This window comes from Cherax quadricarinatus, chromosome 92 (assembly GCF_038502225.1).
Source record: "Cherax quadricarinatus isolate ZL_2023a chromosome 92, ASM3850222v1, whole genome shotgun sequence".
NCBI lineage: Eukaryota > Metazoa > Arthropoda > Malacostraca > Decapoda > Parastacidae > Cherax > Cherax quadricarinatus.
This window is the reverse complement of record NC_091383.1, coordinates 706,934-722,664: the sequence shown is the minus strand read 5'-3', so window position 1 is coordinate 722,664 and position 15,731 is coordinate 706,934. Positions and strand designations below refer to the sequence as shown.

At 40.1% G+C, this 15,731-nt stretch overlaps 1 protein-coding gene across 1 annotated transcript in view; it reads right to left on the bottom strand.

Moving 5' to 3' along the window:
* Positions 1-15,731, bottom strand: part of eIF5B (eukaryotic translation initiation factor 5B) — a 49,107-nt gene that overhangs the window by 28,452 nt on the left and 4,924 nt on the right. The window contains exons 3-7 of the mRNA XM_053790584.2: positions 12,304-13,128; positions 9,745-9,819; positions 9,460-9,547; positions 2,294-2,487; positions 1,194-1,358 (exon numbers count right to left, since the gene is read on the bottom strand). Of these exons, the coding sequence (XP_053646559.1) occupies positions 1,194-1,358; positions 2,294-2,487; positions 9,460-9,547; positions 9,745-9,819; positions 12,304-13,128 (1,347 nt within the window). The remainder of the gene's footprint in view (positions 1-1,193; positions 1,359-2,293; positions 2,488-9,459; positions 9,548-9,744; positions 9,820-12,303; positions 13,129-15,731) is intronic.

Genomic DNA, 15,731 nt, shown 5'->3' with positions numbered 1-15,731 from the left:
AATATAGGAAAAAAAAAAAGCTCTTGCAAACTGTCTTGTCTTTTGTTGACAGTATGATGCCCAGATTCACACTCCCAGAACCCATTATTCAGTCCTTTACACATGGAGGAAAAATTCAGTTAGCACAAAGGTAATGAATAAGTAAAGAGGTTAACCATAGAGAGCAGATAAGCCAGCAGGAGAGAGAGAAATAATTACCTTCAGGTGAAACAAAAAGCTGAAAAAAAATTTGAAATGGATGAGCTAGGGCAGGGGTGGGTGACCTTTTTAAGTGTGCATGCCAAAGTTGGCCATATCTTTGATACAAAATCTCTGGAAACATATGGGGACTATTTCCCCACTTTTCTTGGAATGGCTATGTGATAAATGTCACAATTTTTTTTTTTTTTTTTTTTTTTGAGATGAGACCAGAGGTTAGCATGCCGGAAAGAAGTCGCTGGCATGCCAGGTTTGGCACACATGCAAAGGGTTGCCCACCCCTGAGCTAGGGCAAGGACTAAACCAAAGAGAGGACAAGAGCATCACTAAATGACAGATAAGTATGCAAAAAGCATAAAAGATTTGAGCTTACAGTTGAATTAAGATCAGTAGCATTAGTAAAAATAATCTCATCAATGTTACCAAACACTGAGAGGTATAATAAGGAAAGACTTGAGATTTTAAATCCTAGTTTTAGTCTACCTGAAATGCTCTACATAATAATGTGTTTTTATGCAAGATCAACCAGACTGTGATGGTTAAGTAGACAAGTGGGCCACAAGAAGCAACAGCCTGGTTGACAAAGCAGGCACCAGAGAAGCCCAGACCAGACTTGGGCTACAGAAGGAAAACACTCAAAAGTGGTTACAAGTATATCACAGGTAGGTCTGCAGTTCACTAAAAGCAACAACCTGGGTGATCAGACAGTCAACAAGACTAACTTCAAATCAAGCTGAGAGGGAAGAACTACTTTTAAAACAGTCACAAGTAATGAAATTATACCGAAGAAAAAGTCATAATACTATGACTTAAACAATACACAAATGACCTGCATATAAGACAATGATGGTGGTCATGATGCTTCAGTCTGACCTGGATCATAAACTAGTCACTAGTTAATGGTCCAAATCAGACAAACGTCATCATAAGTTTCCCTCTCGTACGTGCAAACTATTTGTGCAATGTTATTATCAGAGCAAATATTTTACACCTACCTTTAAATGTTCCAGCAGATCTTGTGCCCTGCGCATGTCTTGCTTCTGCTTTGGAGTTAACAACTTCCCTTCAGCCTTGAGACGTTCTTTTCTTTCTTTCTCCTTCTGTTTCTTGCGATCTTTCTTTTCTTGCTCTATTCGCTTCTCCTCTTCTATTTTACGGATCTAAAACAAAATATGTACATGTATTGTTTGGTACTTAGAAATTTGGTAGTTACTTTTTATATAATATTTTTTTAGCTTCATAAAACATCATGATCAAATTAATGTTTTCTTTTATCACCAGTGAAGACCAACTATTCCCACCCATGTATCTGTCCAAACTTTTCCCAAGGGTTACCTGGAGGTTACCTGGAGGTTATTCCGGGGATCAACGCCCCCGCGGCCCGGTCCACGACCAGGCCTCCCGATGGATCAGGGCCTGATCAACTAGGCTGTTACTGCTGGCCGCACGCAGTCCAACGAACAAGCCACAGCCCGGCTGATCCGGCACTGACTTTAGGTACCTGTCCAGCTCTCTCTTGAAGGCAGCCAGGGGTTTATTGGTAATTCCCCTAATGCTTGATGGGAGACTGTTGAACAGTTTTGGGCCCCGGACACTTATGGTGTTTTCTCTTAGTGTACCAATGGCGCCCCTACTTTTTATTGGCGGCACCCAAGAAATTTCTTCAGTATCTCAAGTACCAATCAAACCCAGCCCTTTTCACCTCACCTATAACTACTCACACTTTAAAATGTATTTTTTATAAAACCTTTCACATTTAGAGATACAATAATGACAAGCTAAAATTTTAATAAACAAGATGAGGTCACTTAAATTTATACAAAAATTTAACTGTTGAGAGTGATATTTGAACTGTCATATCTGCATGCTTCTGTGAAAACTGGAATTATATGTGAATGATGGTGAAAGTTTTTTTTTTTTTTTTTTTTTTTGGGGGGGGGGGGGTGAATGATGGTGAAAAATTTTTTTTTCTTTTTTGGGGGGGGGAGGGGGGTCACCATGCTTCAATGGGAGATGGCAGACATATTAAAAAAAAAAAAAATAGCTAATCTGAGTTACTGTGTGTTAATAATACAAACAAAACTTTTTATCTTACCCTTTCTTCCTCTTGTCTTATTCTTTCCTCCTCTTCTGCCTTCAATCTTTCTTCTTCTTCCTTCTGTTTAGCAAGGAGTTCTTTCATCGCTGCCAGCATCTTCTTGTTAGGTTTGCCTTTTTTGGCCTTTGCATCTTCCTCCTCATCTTTTTCCCCTTTCTTCTTTTTCTTTTTCCTCTTACTAGTGCTTTCACCTGAGTATTTAATAGAGTCATCAGTATGTATGCTGGTAGACAACAAATATTTTGGTAAGCTAAGTCGAAATACACTTTTCAGCGATATAAAGGGACAACATAGGGACGACCCCATTTTACCCACAGTGCGGCTTACAAGCCATTTTATCAGTACAGGCAGGCCCCACCTTACAGCGCTTCACTTTATGGAGTTTCACTAATACAGCAGTTTGAAATTATACCCAGTCTTCATTTATTCAGTCTTCCTACAATAAATGTATTCACCACTCGCTCTAAACTAAGGACGAAAATAATTTAAGGTAAGTAATGTATGTATTGTATATGAATTTTTTAGGCCTAGTTCTATTGCTCACTTATGATAGTGTAAGCATAAATAACAAAAAGGCACAATACCGTGACTGGAACGATACACAAATAACCCGCACATAAAAGAGAGAAGCTTACGACGACGTTTCGGTCCGACTTGGACCATTGACAAAGTGTGACTTTGTCAATGGTCCAAGTCGGACCGAAACGTCGTCGTAAGCTTCTCTCTTTCATATGCGGGTTATTTGTGTAGTGTAAGCATGTTATCAGGCTTTTATATGCATTTGAAAGTGAAAAAAGTGGCAATGTTTGACTGTACAGCAGTAGTCCAGAACTCAACCTGCAGTATAAGCAGGTCCTGCATGTACTTGACAAAGCATACACACTGATACCCTATCACCACTTTTAACTCGAAAATCAAGGAACAATACGGACATGCACCAAACAATATGTCAATTTACACAACACCAACACTCATAAAAAACTTCATGCTAGTGATGCTAGCATGCTTCTGGTGAAACATTGAATGAATGATGGTGAATCTGGTTCCTTCTTTTTATGATACCTTACTTCAATGGTGACAGCCAATGTTCCAGACATAACTGGTCTTCAGTTCAGTTTCAGTTAATATGTTTATTATGCACCCCATACCCATCCTGTGGGCGGTAGTCAAAAGATTACAGAGGTACATAATTGGTCCAGGGACTGGACTCCAAAGTTTTGATAGCTGAGCAAGTTACAAAGGTAATGAACTACATCTGGTCATAATCATGACCAAGTTACAAAGGTAATGAGCTCCAGGTAGAGCTGGTCACACTCATGAATAATTGCAAAGGTAATGAATCATAAACACATTAATCATGAGAATTTACAAAGGTAATGAGCTCCAGGTAGAGCTGGTCAAGATCATGACAAGTTTCAAAGGTAATGAATGATAAACACGTTATCACATGATTACAATCATAGACAAATTACAGAGTAATGAGCAGTTAACAAACTGGTCTTCTTAGGTAAAAAAGACATGTGTAACTAATGCAATATTTTACTGTGGCAACATTTCACACTCCAAGAGCTTTGTCAAGCCGAAACGTTGCCACAATCAACTGTCGCATTAGTTGCACTTGTGTCCTTATACCTAACATATTGCCAGTTATTCTACCAACATTATTATAACTGATCTTACTTTGTCATTTGATGAGAAATATATGTACAAATGATCCACACCAACCTGTCCAGTTACTAGTACTCAGTGGTCAGTCGTCACGTGAGGTCACAGACCCTGAGCTGCCTTGGGGATTAGTGTGGACGGTTACAAAGCATGGCTTGCTTCTGCAGTGTTTTAAAAATTGAGGTTGGAGAGTTGAAGGAGGAGGTCTTGCTTCTCCAGGAGGAGATTAGGAGGCTGAAGGTCCACCTCAATGGGTCTGGGAGAGAGTGTGAGGTGGCTGGAGTTGTGGGGAATGAGGCTTCTAGCAGCGAGGTGCAGTCTGTCTCTCGCTGTGAGGAGGCTGTAGTTGGGGAGGCAGCAACGGCTACCAGCAGTGAGGTGCAGCCCAGCACCTGCTACAAGTGGCGAGTAGTTCACAGTAATGGAAGGCGCATCAGAGTAAGGAAAGTTAAGAGTGAAGATCTGAAGGTAGGAAATCGCTTCTCTGTTCTTCAGGATGAATGTACTTCAGTGGCCAGTGAAGGTAAGGGTACTACTGCCCCTGCTAATGGAGGTAAGCGCATTCTTGTGGTTGGTGACTCTCAGGTAAGATACATTGACCGTGCTTTTTGTAATAGGAATAAGAAGATGAGAGATAGAGTGTGCTTCCCTGGAGCTGGTGTTGGGGACATTGTCAACAGGCTGGATAATATCATGTCAGGTAATGGGAGCAAGCCCATTATCTGTCTCAGTGCTGGTGGAAATGATATTGGGAAGGGTAGGAGAGAAGAGCTGCTAGATAAGTACAGGTCAGCTATAGATTTCATTAAGTCTAAGGGAGGGATCCCAATCATATGTAGCATCTTGCCTAGAAGGGGAGTAGGAAATGAATGGTTGTCTAGGGCAATTGGTGTAAATTGCTGGCTAGACAGATACTGCAAGGAACTTGCAATCCCATTCATTGACAACTGGAACAACTTTTATGGCAAACATGATATGTATGCAAGGGATGGGGTACATCTCTCTGGGGCTGGGGTGGTAGCACTTGCAGACTCGATTGAGAAGGCCATTGGTGAAATGCCTATGATTTTAAACTGATGGAAGATAGAGGTATGGGTGTGTGTGGGAAACAAGCAGGTTGCAACACTTGGGTTGGAAACAGTAAATGTATAAAAGGCATTCAGCATGAAGTTATAAATAAAGACAATAGATCAGGTCAGCAAACAAAGGGGGACAGCAGAGGGCAGCAAGGGACTAGCTCCCTTAAGGTTTACTATACTAATAGCAGGAGTGTAAGAAATAAGACAGATGAGCTAAGATTAATTGCAAGTGCAGGAGACATAGATATTATTGCTATAACAGAGACCTGGCTCAATCTGAAAGATAGAGAGATGCCCTCTGAATGTCACATACAAGGCTATAAATTATTCCACACTGACAGGGTCAACAGGAAAGGTGGTGGAGTAGCGATGTATGTCAGAGACAATTTAAATTGTTGTGTTAGACAAGATATTAAATTAGAAGCGTCAGCCACTGAATCTGTTTGGTTACAGCTTCTCGAGGGCCGAGAAAAACTAATTTTGGGTGTGATTTACAGGGCCCCAAATCTTGATAGGGAGTGCAGTAAACTTCTATGGGACGAAATTCGTAAGGCATCTACATACGAAAATGTTGTGCTAATGGGAGATTTCAACTATAGACAGATTGACTGGAGCAATTTGACAGGAAATTTAGAGTCAGGTGACTTTCTTGATACGATCCAGGATTGTTTTTTAAAACAGTTTGTGACAGAGCCAACTAGGGGAAATAACCTCCTTGACTTGGTTCTTGCCAGTAGGGAAACACTAATTAATAATCTTGAGGTTAATGATGAGCTTGGGGAAAGTGATCACAAATCACTCAGTTTTAATATATCATGGAATTCCCCTAATAATGGCAATCAAGTCTCCGTCCCTGACTTTCGCTTGGCTGATTTCATAGGACTGAAAAATTACTTAGGTGGGCTGAACTGGAATGACCTGACTAAGGGTCAGGTAGGTGGTGATGGTTGCCGATATGATGCTTTCCAGGGCATAGTTCTAGCTGCTCAGTCAAATTATGTTCCAAATAGGGAAATCAGATCAAACAAAAATGATCCTAAATGGATGAACAATAGATTAAAATATCTGATTGGTCAAAAGAGAGGCATATATAGGCAAATCAAAAGAGGAGAGGGGCAATTGAGAAATCGATATATTCAGTTAAAGAGAGAAATAAAAAAGGGAATTAGAAAAGCAAAAAGAGATTATGAGGTTAAAGTTGCAAGAGAATCGAAGACTAACCCAAAAGGATTCTTTCAGGTATACAGAAGTAAGATCAGGGACAAGATAGGCCCACTCAAAAGTTCCTCGGGTCAGCTTACTGACAGTGATAAGGAAATGTGTAGAATTTTTAACACATACTTCCTCTCAGTTTTTACACAGGAGGATACCAGCGATATTCCAGTAATGATAAATTATGTAGAACAGGACGATAATAAACTGTGTACTATTAGGGTCACAAGTGACATGGTCCTTAGGCAAATAGATAAATTAAAACCTAACAAATCCCCAGGCCCTGATGAACTGTATGCAAGGGTTCTAAAGGAATGTAAAGAGGAGCTTAGCACACCTTTGGCTAATCTTTTCAACATATCACTACAAACTGGCATGGTGCCAGATAAGTGGAAAATGGCAAATGTGATACCTATTTTCAAAACAGGTGACAGGTCCTTAGCTTCGAACTATAGACCAATAAGCCTAACCTCCATAGTGGGAAAATTTATGGAATCAATAATTGCCGAGGCAGTTCGTAGCCACCTTGAAAAGCATAAATTGATCAACGAATCTCAGCATGGTTTTACAAAGGGGCGTTCCTGCCTTACGAATTTATTAACTTTTTTCACTAAGGTATTTGAGGAGGTAGATCATGGTAATGAATATGATATTGTGTATATGGACTTCAGTAAGGCTTTTGACAGGGTCCCACATCAGAGACTATTGAGGAAAATTAAAGCACATGGAATAGGAGGAGAAATTTTTTCCTGGATAGAGGCATGGTTGACAAATAGGCAGCAGAGAGTTTGCATAAATGGGGAGAAATCAGAGTGGGGAAGTGTCACGAGCGGTGTTCCACAGGGATCAGTGTTGGGCCCCCTGCTGTTCACAATCTACATAAACGACATAGATGAGGGCATAAAGAGCGACATCGGCAAGTTTGCCGATGACACCAAAATAGGCCGTCGAATTCATTCTGACGAGGACATTCGAGCACTCCAGGAAGATTTGAATAGACTGATGCAGTGGTCGGAGAAGTGGCAGATGCAGTTTAATATAGACAAATGCAAAGTTCTAAATGTTGGACAGGACAATAACCATGCCACATATAAACTAAATAATGTAGATCTTAATATTACGGATTGCGAAAAAGATTTAGGAGTTCTGGTTAGCAGTAATCTGAAACCAAGACAACAGTGCATAAGTGTTCGCAATAAAGCTAATAGAATCCTTGGCTTCATATCAAGAAGCATAAATAATAGGAGTCCTCAGGTTGTTCTTCAACTCTATACATCCTTGGTTAGGCCTCATTTAGATTATGCTGCACAGTTTTGGTCACCTTATTACAGAATGGATATAAATTCTCTGGAAAATGTACAAAGGAGGATGACAAAGTTGATCCCATGTATCAGAAACCTTCCCTATGAGGATAGACTAAGGGCCCTGAATCTGCACTCTCTAGAAAGACGTAGAATTAGGGGGGATATGATTGAGGTGTATAAATGGAAGACAGGAATAAATAAAGGGGATGTAAATAGTGTGCTGAAAATATCTAGCCTAGACAGGACTCGCAGCAATGGTTTTAAGTTGGAAAAATTCAGATTCAGGAAGGATATAGGAAAGTACTGGTTTGGTAATAGAGTTGTGGATGAGTGGAACAAACTCCCAAGTACCGTTATAGAGGCCAGAACGTTGTGTAGCTTTAAAAATAGGTTGGATAAATACATGAGTGGATGTGGGTGGGTGTGAGTTAGACCTGATAGCTTGTGCTACCAGGTCGGTTGCCGTGTTCCTCCCTTAAGTCAATGTGACCTGACCTGACTAGGTTGGGTGCATTGGCTTAAGCCGGTAGGAGACTTGGACCTGCCTCGCATGGGCCAGTAGGCCTTCTGCAGTGTTCCTTCGTTCTTATGTTCTTATGTTCTTAGGCTACATTCACAGAGAAGCACTAATCCCATTCGGGACGGACAGAACTTGAGGCAAGGAAGGCAATCAAATTTGATCTGAAGAGACAGAAGGTAACTCCAATTCCTTGGAACAAGGGTCCTTTACCACCATCAAGGCATCCCACCTTTAAATCAAACCGTACAGAAGTAGCTTTCTTAACGTATTAAATTTCAGCTAAAAGTTTTCTAAATGTTTATGTAATAAGTTACTTGTCAGTTAACTATACAGTAAGTCCTCATTGAGAATCATCAATAGGTTCTTGGAAACTGCTACATTAAGTGAAACTATATATGAAATTGAGACACATGTGCAACATCTGGATATCTTTATTATAGACATTTCACCATCCAGTCTTCAAGTTATGTCCTGGAATTTGTATTGATGAAGCCACTGGAGGGCGAAACGTCTATAATAAAGATACCCAAATGTTGCACATGTCTCAATTTCATCTTGTCGGTATTGTATACCATTCTTGTGAAACTATGTATAACGAAACCATTTTTTTTTTTCAACACATTTTAGGGTGACCTAAAAAAAAAAAAAAAGGAAACTTTCACCATCACTCACACAATCACTGTCTTTGCAGAGGCGCCCAGATACGACAGTTCAGATGTCACTCCAAACAGCCAAATAAGCTAATTGATATAAACATCAGGGATGCATAGTGCACCTTCAGCACTCACTGCAACGGGTTAAATCAAGGAATAAATGTTCGCAAAGGAAAAACTAAGTAGTATCTCCTACCACCAAGAAGTTCAAAAATGAACGTGTATATGCCACAGACACCGGCCCCAGCTGGGAATCAGTTTTTTTCCTCATTAACGTTATAACAAAACTATGTTAAGTGAGGACTTAGTGTACGTATTTACATATTAACTATACACATTTATACTACACTAACATAATGTAACCACCTGGGCAATGTGAAGAAATTAGGCCGAATCCAGGAGAGATGACAAGTCTAATTCCCTGGATCGAGAGCTCCTTATTAACATCAAAGAAGTTCCCTTAAGGGGAGGATTCTAGCCACAGTGTAGATAAATGATTCAGAGAACTGACAGCCTAGAGTTGATGTAGACACATTGACTCCAGACTGAGGGACTGATTACCTCAAACTCCTTATCACCTTCAATCATTCTTGTCTGTACTGGACTAAGGAAGCCACTGGGTAGGGAAATGTTTCCACAATAAAGATACCCAAGTGTTGCACAGGTGTCTAATTCATTATCCACCAACAGTATTGAGACTTAAGTGTCAGTGTAAATATCAACAACTCACCATCAGCATCACCGTCCTCCTCTCCAGCATCCGCCACTTCAACCTTGGCATCTGCTACATCAACTTTGGCATCCGCTGCATCACCCTTCTACCATGAGAAAAAAAACACTGAGCTAAATTGTCAATGTTGGGACCACAGTTCAAGCCTGCTATCCATCCTTCTGTTAATTCATTAAGCTAAATATTACCAAGCTAAACATCAATATATTTTTGTAAGAGCAAGCCTATCAAATTTTTATTACATATTCTGAAAAGATCTGAACTATGACAATGCACTATATTTACCGTTATCTCTGCTGTGTCTTTAACTTTCTTTTTCTTCTTCTTTGCCTTAGCATCACCTTCCTTTTCTTCCTCATCCTATAAATACATAAACATTTGTTACAAATACACATACATGAGGTGGTTTGGTCATTTAGAGAGAATGGATCAAAGTAGAATGACATGGAAAGCATATAAATCTATAGGGGAACGAAGGCGGGGTAGGGGTCGTCCTCGAAAGGGTTGGAAAGAGGGGGTAAAGGAGGTTTTGTGGGCGAGGGGCTTGGACTTCCAGCAAGTGTGCGTGAGCGTGTTAGATAGGAGTGAATGGAGACGAATGGTACTTGGGACCTGACGATCTGTTGGAGTGTGAGCAGGGTAATATTTAGTGAAGGGATTCAGGGAAACCGGTTATTTTCATATAGTCGGACTTGAGTCCTGGAAATGGGAAGTACAATGCCTGCACTTTAAAGGAGGGGTTTGGGATATTGGCAGTTTGGAGGGATATGTTGTGTATCTTTATACGTATATGCTTCTAAACTGTTGTATTCTGAGCACCTCTGCAAAACCAGTGATAATGTGTGAGTGTGGTGAAAGTGTTGAATGATGATGAATGTATTTTCTTTTTGGGGATTTTCTTTCTTTTTTGGGTCACCCTGCCTCGGTGGGAGACGGCCGACTTGTTGAAAAAAACAAAAAAAAAAAACACATACATTATAAAAAAAATGCCATTCTATCATGCCTTTTAGCATGGGACTTAGTTCCAGAATCCAGTATATGGTATGGACTTTACAAATTTATGAAAGTTATCATTAAACACAAAAATCATAAAACTATTGCAAACAAATCACAGAATGAGTCTTAAACCCTCAGAGGCCAGTGTACTAACCACTCGGCCAGCTGGTCAAGTGGTTAGTACACGGGCCTGTCAGTTTTAAGACCCACCTGCCATGGGTCTGAACCCCACCCAGTCTGTGATTTGAAAAACTTTCATCTTTATTGCATGATTTCAAGACAATAAAGTTTCCAATTGGAGAAGAACCAATTTATACGTTGGATATACACAAAAAATTTACTGGGGTATGTGAAATACACTGTCTCTATCCCCCAAGGCTAAAAATAGTTAAAAAAAATACCACTGAAATGAATATTATGAAGGTACCTGACGGTTGGAGGCAGTGGAGATGTCCTGTTTAAGGGCAATGTGTGGTGTAAATATTATGCAGAAAATTCGGAGTGTGGAAATTAGGAAAAGGTGTGGAGTTAATAAAAGCATTAGTCAGAGGGCAGAAGAGGGGTTGTTGAGGTGGTTTGGTCATTTAGAGAGAATGGATCAAAGTAGAATGACATGGAAAGCATATAAATCTATAGGGGAAGGAAGGCGGGGTAGGGGTCGTCCTCGAAAGGGTTGGAGAGAGGGGGTAAAGGAGGTTTTGTGGGCAAGGGGCTTGGACTTCCAGCAAGTGTGCGTGAGCGTGTTAGATAGGAGTGAATGGAGATGAATAGTACTTGGGACCTGACGATCTGTTGGAGTGTGAGCAGGGTAATATTTAGTGAAGGGATTCAGGGAAACCGGTTATTTTCATAAGTCGGACTTGAGTCCTGGAAATGGGAAGTACAATGCCTGCACTTTAAAGGAGGGGTTTGGGATATTGGCAGTTTGGAGGGATATGTTGTGTATCTTTATATGTGTATGCTTCTAAACTGTTGTAGTCTGAGCACCTCTGCAAAAACAGTGATAATGTGCGAGTGTGGTGAAAGTGTTGAATGATGATGAAAGTATTTTCTTTTTGGGGATTTTCTTTCTTTTTTTGGGTCACCCTGCCTCGGTGGGAGACGGCCGACTTGTTAAAAAAAAAAAAAACAACCTGACGAGGGGCTTGGACTTCCAGCTGGCGTGCATGAGCGTGCTCGATAGGAGTGAATGGAGACGAATGGTATTTGGGACCTGATGAGCTGTTGGAGTGTGAGCAGGGTAATATTTAGTGAAGGGATTCAGGGAAACCGGTTATTTTCATATAGCCGGACTTGAGTCCTGGAAATGGGAAGTACTGTACAATGCCTGCACTCTAAAGGAGGGGTTTCGGGATATTAGCAGTTTGGAGGGATATGTTGTGCATCTTTATATGTATATGCTTCTAAACTGTTGTCTGGGCACCTCTGCAAAAACAGTGATTATGTGTGAGTGAGGTGAAAGTGTTGAATGATGATGAAAGTATTTTCTTTTTGGGGATTTTATTTCTTTTTTGGGTCACCCTGCCTCGGTGGGAGACGGCCAACTTGTTGTTGGAGAAAAAAAAAAAAAAAAACTGACTGGAAGAGAAGCAGGATAGGTATACCTGGAGAGGGTTTTGGGGATCAATGCCCCCATGGCCCGATCCATGACCAGGCCGCATGGTGGATCAGGGTCTGATCAACGAGGCTGCTACTGCTGGCCGCATGCAAACTGACGTACAAACTACAGCCTGGCTGGTCAGGTATGTAGACATTCACAAACAAACTATGCAGTTTACTGATCTAACAAATGCTACATACTGTTTCAAGACTAACAATGGTAGAGAGACTGAGAAATAATTACTCTACCTTCTGTTGTGGCTCCTCATTCTGTGTAACTTCAATTTCCGTTGGTGCTTCTTCATGTTCCTTCTTCTTTTTTTTCTTCCCAGTGTCTTCTGTTTGTTCTACCATTACCTCTTCACCTACTGATCCATCTTTCTTGGGTTCTCCTTTAGGCTTTTCCCCTTTGTATTCAGATTCCAGTTCTTCTAAAATTTTATCCAAATCTTCATCATCGCCTTTCTTTTTCCCTTTCTTCTTCTTAGCTTTCTTTCCCTTTTCTTCCTCAGCATCAATAATTTGTTCTACCATTGCCTCTTCACTTATTAATCCATCTTTCTTGGGTTCTTCTTTAGGCTTTTCCCCTTTGTATTCAGATTCAAGTTCCTCTAAAATTTTATCTAGGTCTTCATCATCACCTTTCTTTTTACCTTTCTTCTTCTTCGCTTTCTTTCCCTTTTCTTCCTCAGCATCAATTACCTGTTGCTCTATTATCATCTCTTCGCCTACTGATCCATCTTTCTTGAGATCTTCTTTAGGCTTTTCTCCTTTGTATTCAGATTCCAGTTCCGCCAAAATTTTATCCAAATCTTCGTCATCATCTTTCTTCCTCCCTTTTTTCTTCTTGGTTTTCTTTCCCTTTTCTTCCTCAGCTTCAATGACCTGTTGCTCTTCTTTCTTCTTCTTCTTGTCTTTCTTTGGCTTCTCCTCTACAACAGGTTCATCATCTTCATCCATAAGGTCATCATCATTATCATCCATTAGAGCAGCAAACCCTCCACCCATTTTAGGTTTAATTACAAAGTCATCTTCTGAATCATCATCTTCCATCTTGACACTTTTTTTAGATTTCTGAAAAAACATACATGTTAATTTTAATAAAATATGAAATAAACATATGGACAGTACGGGTGTTCCGTGACTTATGATGGAGTTACTTTTCAACGAACTCATCGTAAGTTGAATGTGAATACAATAAGTAAATAATTACTGTTACTGAATAAGTAAATAAAGATAATTACTGTAACTAACTAAATACCAGTACTGAAAAGTAAAGAAGTGAATACAAGTTAGGGACTTGCTGCCTTCATGCTGGGTAACTATCCTAATTTTCACCTCCAAAGTAATTGCTGCCACACCATTGTAAATTTGAAATAATGTACTGTAAGCTGAACCATCATAAGTCAAGGAGCACCTGTATATAATAAACTCCAAAATATTTATGAGACCTTTCAAGATACCTCAGGCAGCTGTAAATGGCTTAAATCACAGTTTAGGGTTGCAACTGCACTTTTTTTGTTTAAACTGGCCATTTCCTACCAAGACACAGTGACACAAAGGAAATGGTCTCCATTACTCATTCAAGTTGTCTTGCCAACAGTAGTAGTAGTAGTTGTGATATTTTCCACGCACTAAGACTCTGTGGGTCCCAGTGCTCACAGCATTAGAAAAATTCCATACAGTATATACAACACATATGCAATAAAAAAAAAAAATAAATTTAACTATAAAAGCAACGAACATAAACTTTTCTTCTTCTTTCAATACATTGGCCGTATCCCACTGAGGCGGGGTGGCGCAAAAGAAAAAAACGAAAGTTTCTCCTTTTAAATTTAGTAATGTATATAGGAGAAGGGGTTACCAGCCCCTTGCTCCCGGCATTTTAGTTGCCTCTTACGACACACATGGCTTACGGAGGAAGAATTCCGTTCCACTTCCCCATGGAAATAAGAGGAAATAAACAAGAACTAGTAAGAAAAATAGAAGAAATCCCAGAGGCGTGTGTATATACATGCTTGTACATGTATGTGTAGTGTGACCTAAGTGTAAGTAGAAGTAGCAAGACATACCTGAAACTTTGCATGTTTATGAGACAGAAAAATGGACACCAGCAATCCTACCATCATGTAAAACAATTACAGGCTTTCGTTTTACACTCACTTGGCAGGACAGTAGTACCTCCCTGGGTGGCTGCTGTCTACCAACCTACTACCTAGGACGAACATAAACACCCAATGCAAAATAACCAACATCAATTAAATATACATACTATTAAACCACTAAAGGTCAAGACTCCCTTAAAAGTTCCAAGATCCTACATGTACCTTGGTAATTACAAAAAACATGAGAAGCCTAAGTTGTGAGCTGTTAGAATGTGTACCCAATTAGAAACAAGTCACAAACTATACAGAAAGGGAAAAGGAACACATGCAAAGAGGTGGCTATAGACAAAATGATTGCACCCAGTCCTCAGTCAGTCCAAGGGCATCATAGTTCAAATCAGCTGAAATATTACACACAAGTGCAACAACTGGGTGTCTATTATGTAGAAGTTTTGCCTACCAGTGGCTTTATAAATACAATACAGGGATTAAAACAGAAGACTGAAGGGGTTGAAGATGAGGTAACAAGTCATTCAGCCTTGTAGCAGGTGTTCAGAATCAGTCTTGATTCATTAAGACTACTATTCTGAACACTTGCTAGCAGTGTATAAAGCCATAAAAAGATATGAAGAATAAACAGCACAAAAAACAAGAGGTTGTAAGATGACTATATTATTAGTGCATATTCATGGGGAAGTGCTAAAGCATGTGTCATACAAAACCTGGGGCATGCGAGGTAATCACGTTTAAACCAAAACAAGGGGATGGCAGCTCCGTTTCCTTGGATTAAGAATGAAGAGGCTTTCACCAGCATTAAGACAGGGCCCCCCTTTAAAGGAAGGTCACAATTGTAAATGGTGAACAGCTGGGCCAAAAGGATACAAAACTTCACACACGCTGGATGTCCAAGCAGTACAGTACAGTACAGTAACCTCTACCCCTACCCCCAACCTTTTCTAGGGCAACCCCATACCTTGCCTTCCTTCCACTATAGATTTATACATCTTCCATGTAGAAGGTAAGTGGAATGGGATGCAAGAAATAGTAATACAACTAAAAAGTAAACAAATATGTACAATAGAATAAATAATGAAAATAAGACACCATAAATATAGCTCAGCTGCTGTATCAATATTATTAAATTCCTAATGATGAGGTGTCAAGATCATAGAGCACATAGGGAATGAGAGGTAATCAGGTTTAATGCAAGAGAAAGTAGCTCCAGTTCCTTTCATCAAGAGTATATCGGCAGCATCGTACTGCAGCACAGCAACTACCTCCTCCAAGTGCCAGTTCAGCCTGACTGGGGTGGCTGTGGATCTACAGGACACTAGCAGAAACAGTCTTATTCATCAAAAAATATAGGAATCATAGCCTCAGGCCATGATTCCTATATTTTGACCTGATGTGCTATTGAGGAACCTGATGTGCTATTGAGGAACCCCATGTGCTATTGAGGAACCTGATGTGCTATTGAGGAACCTGATGTGCTATTGAGATACCTGATGTGCTATTGAGGAACCTGATGTGCTATTGAGGAGTGAGCTGGACTTGAGTCCTGAAGGTGGACAG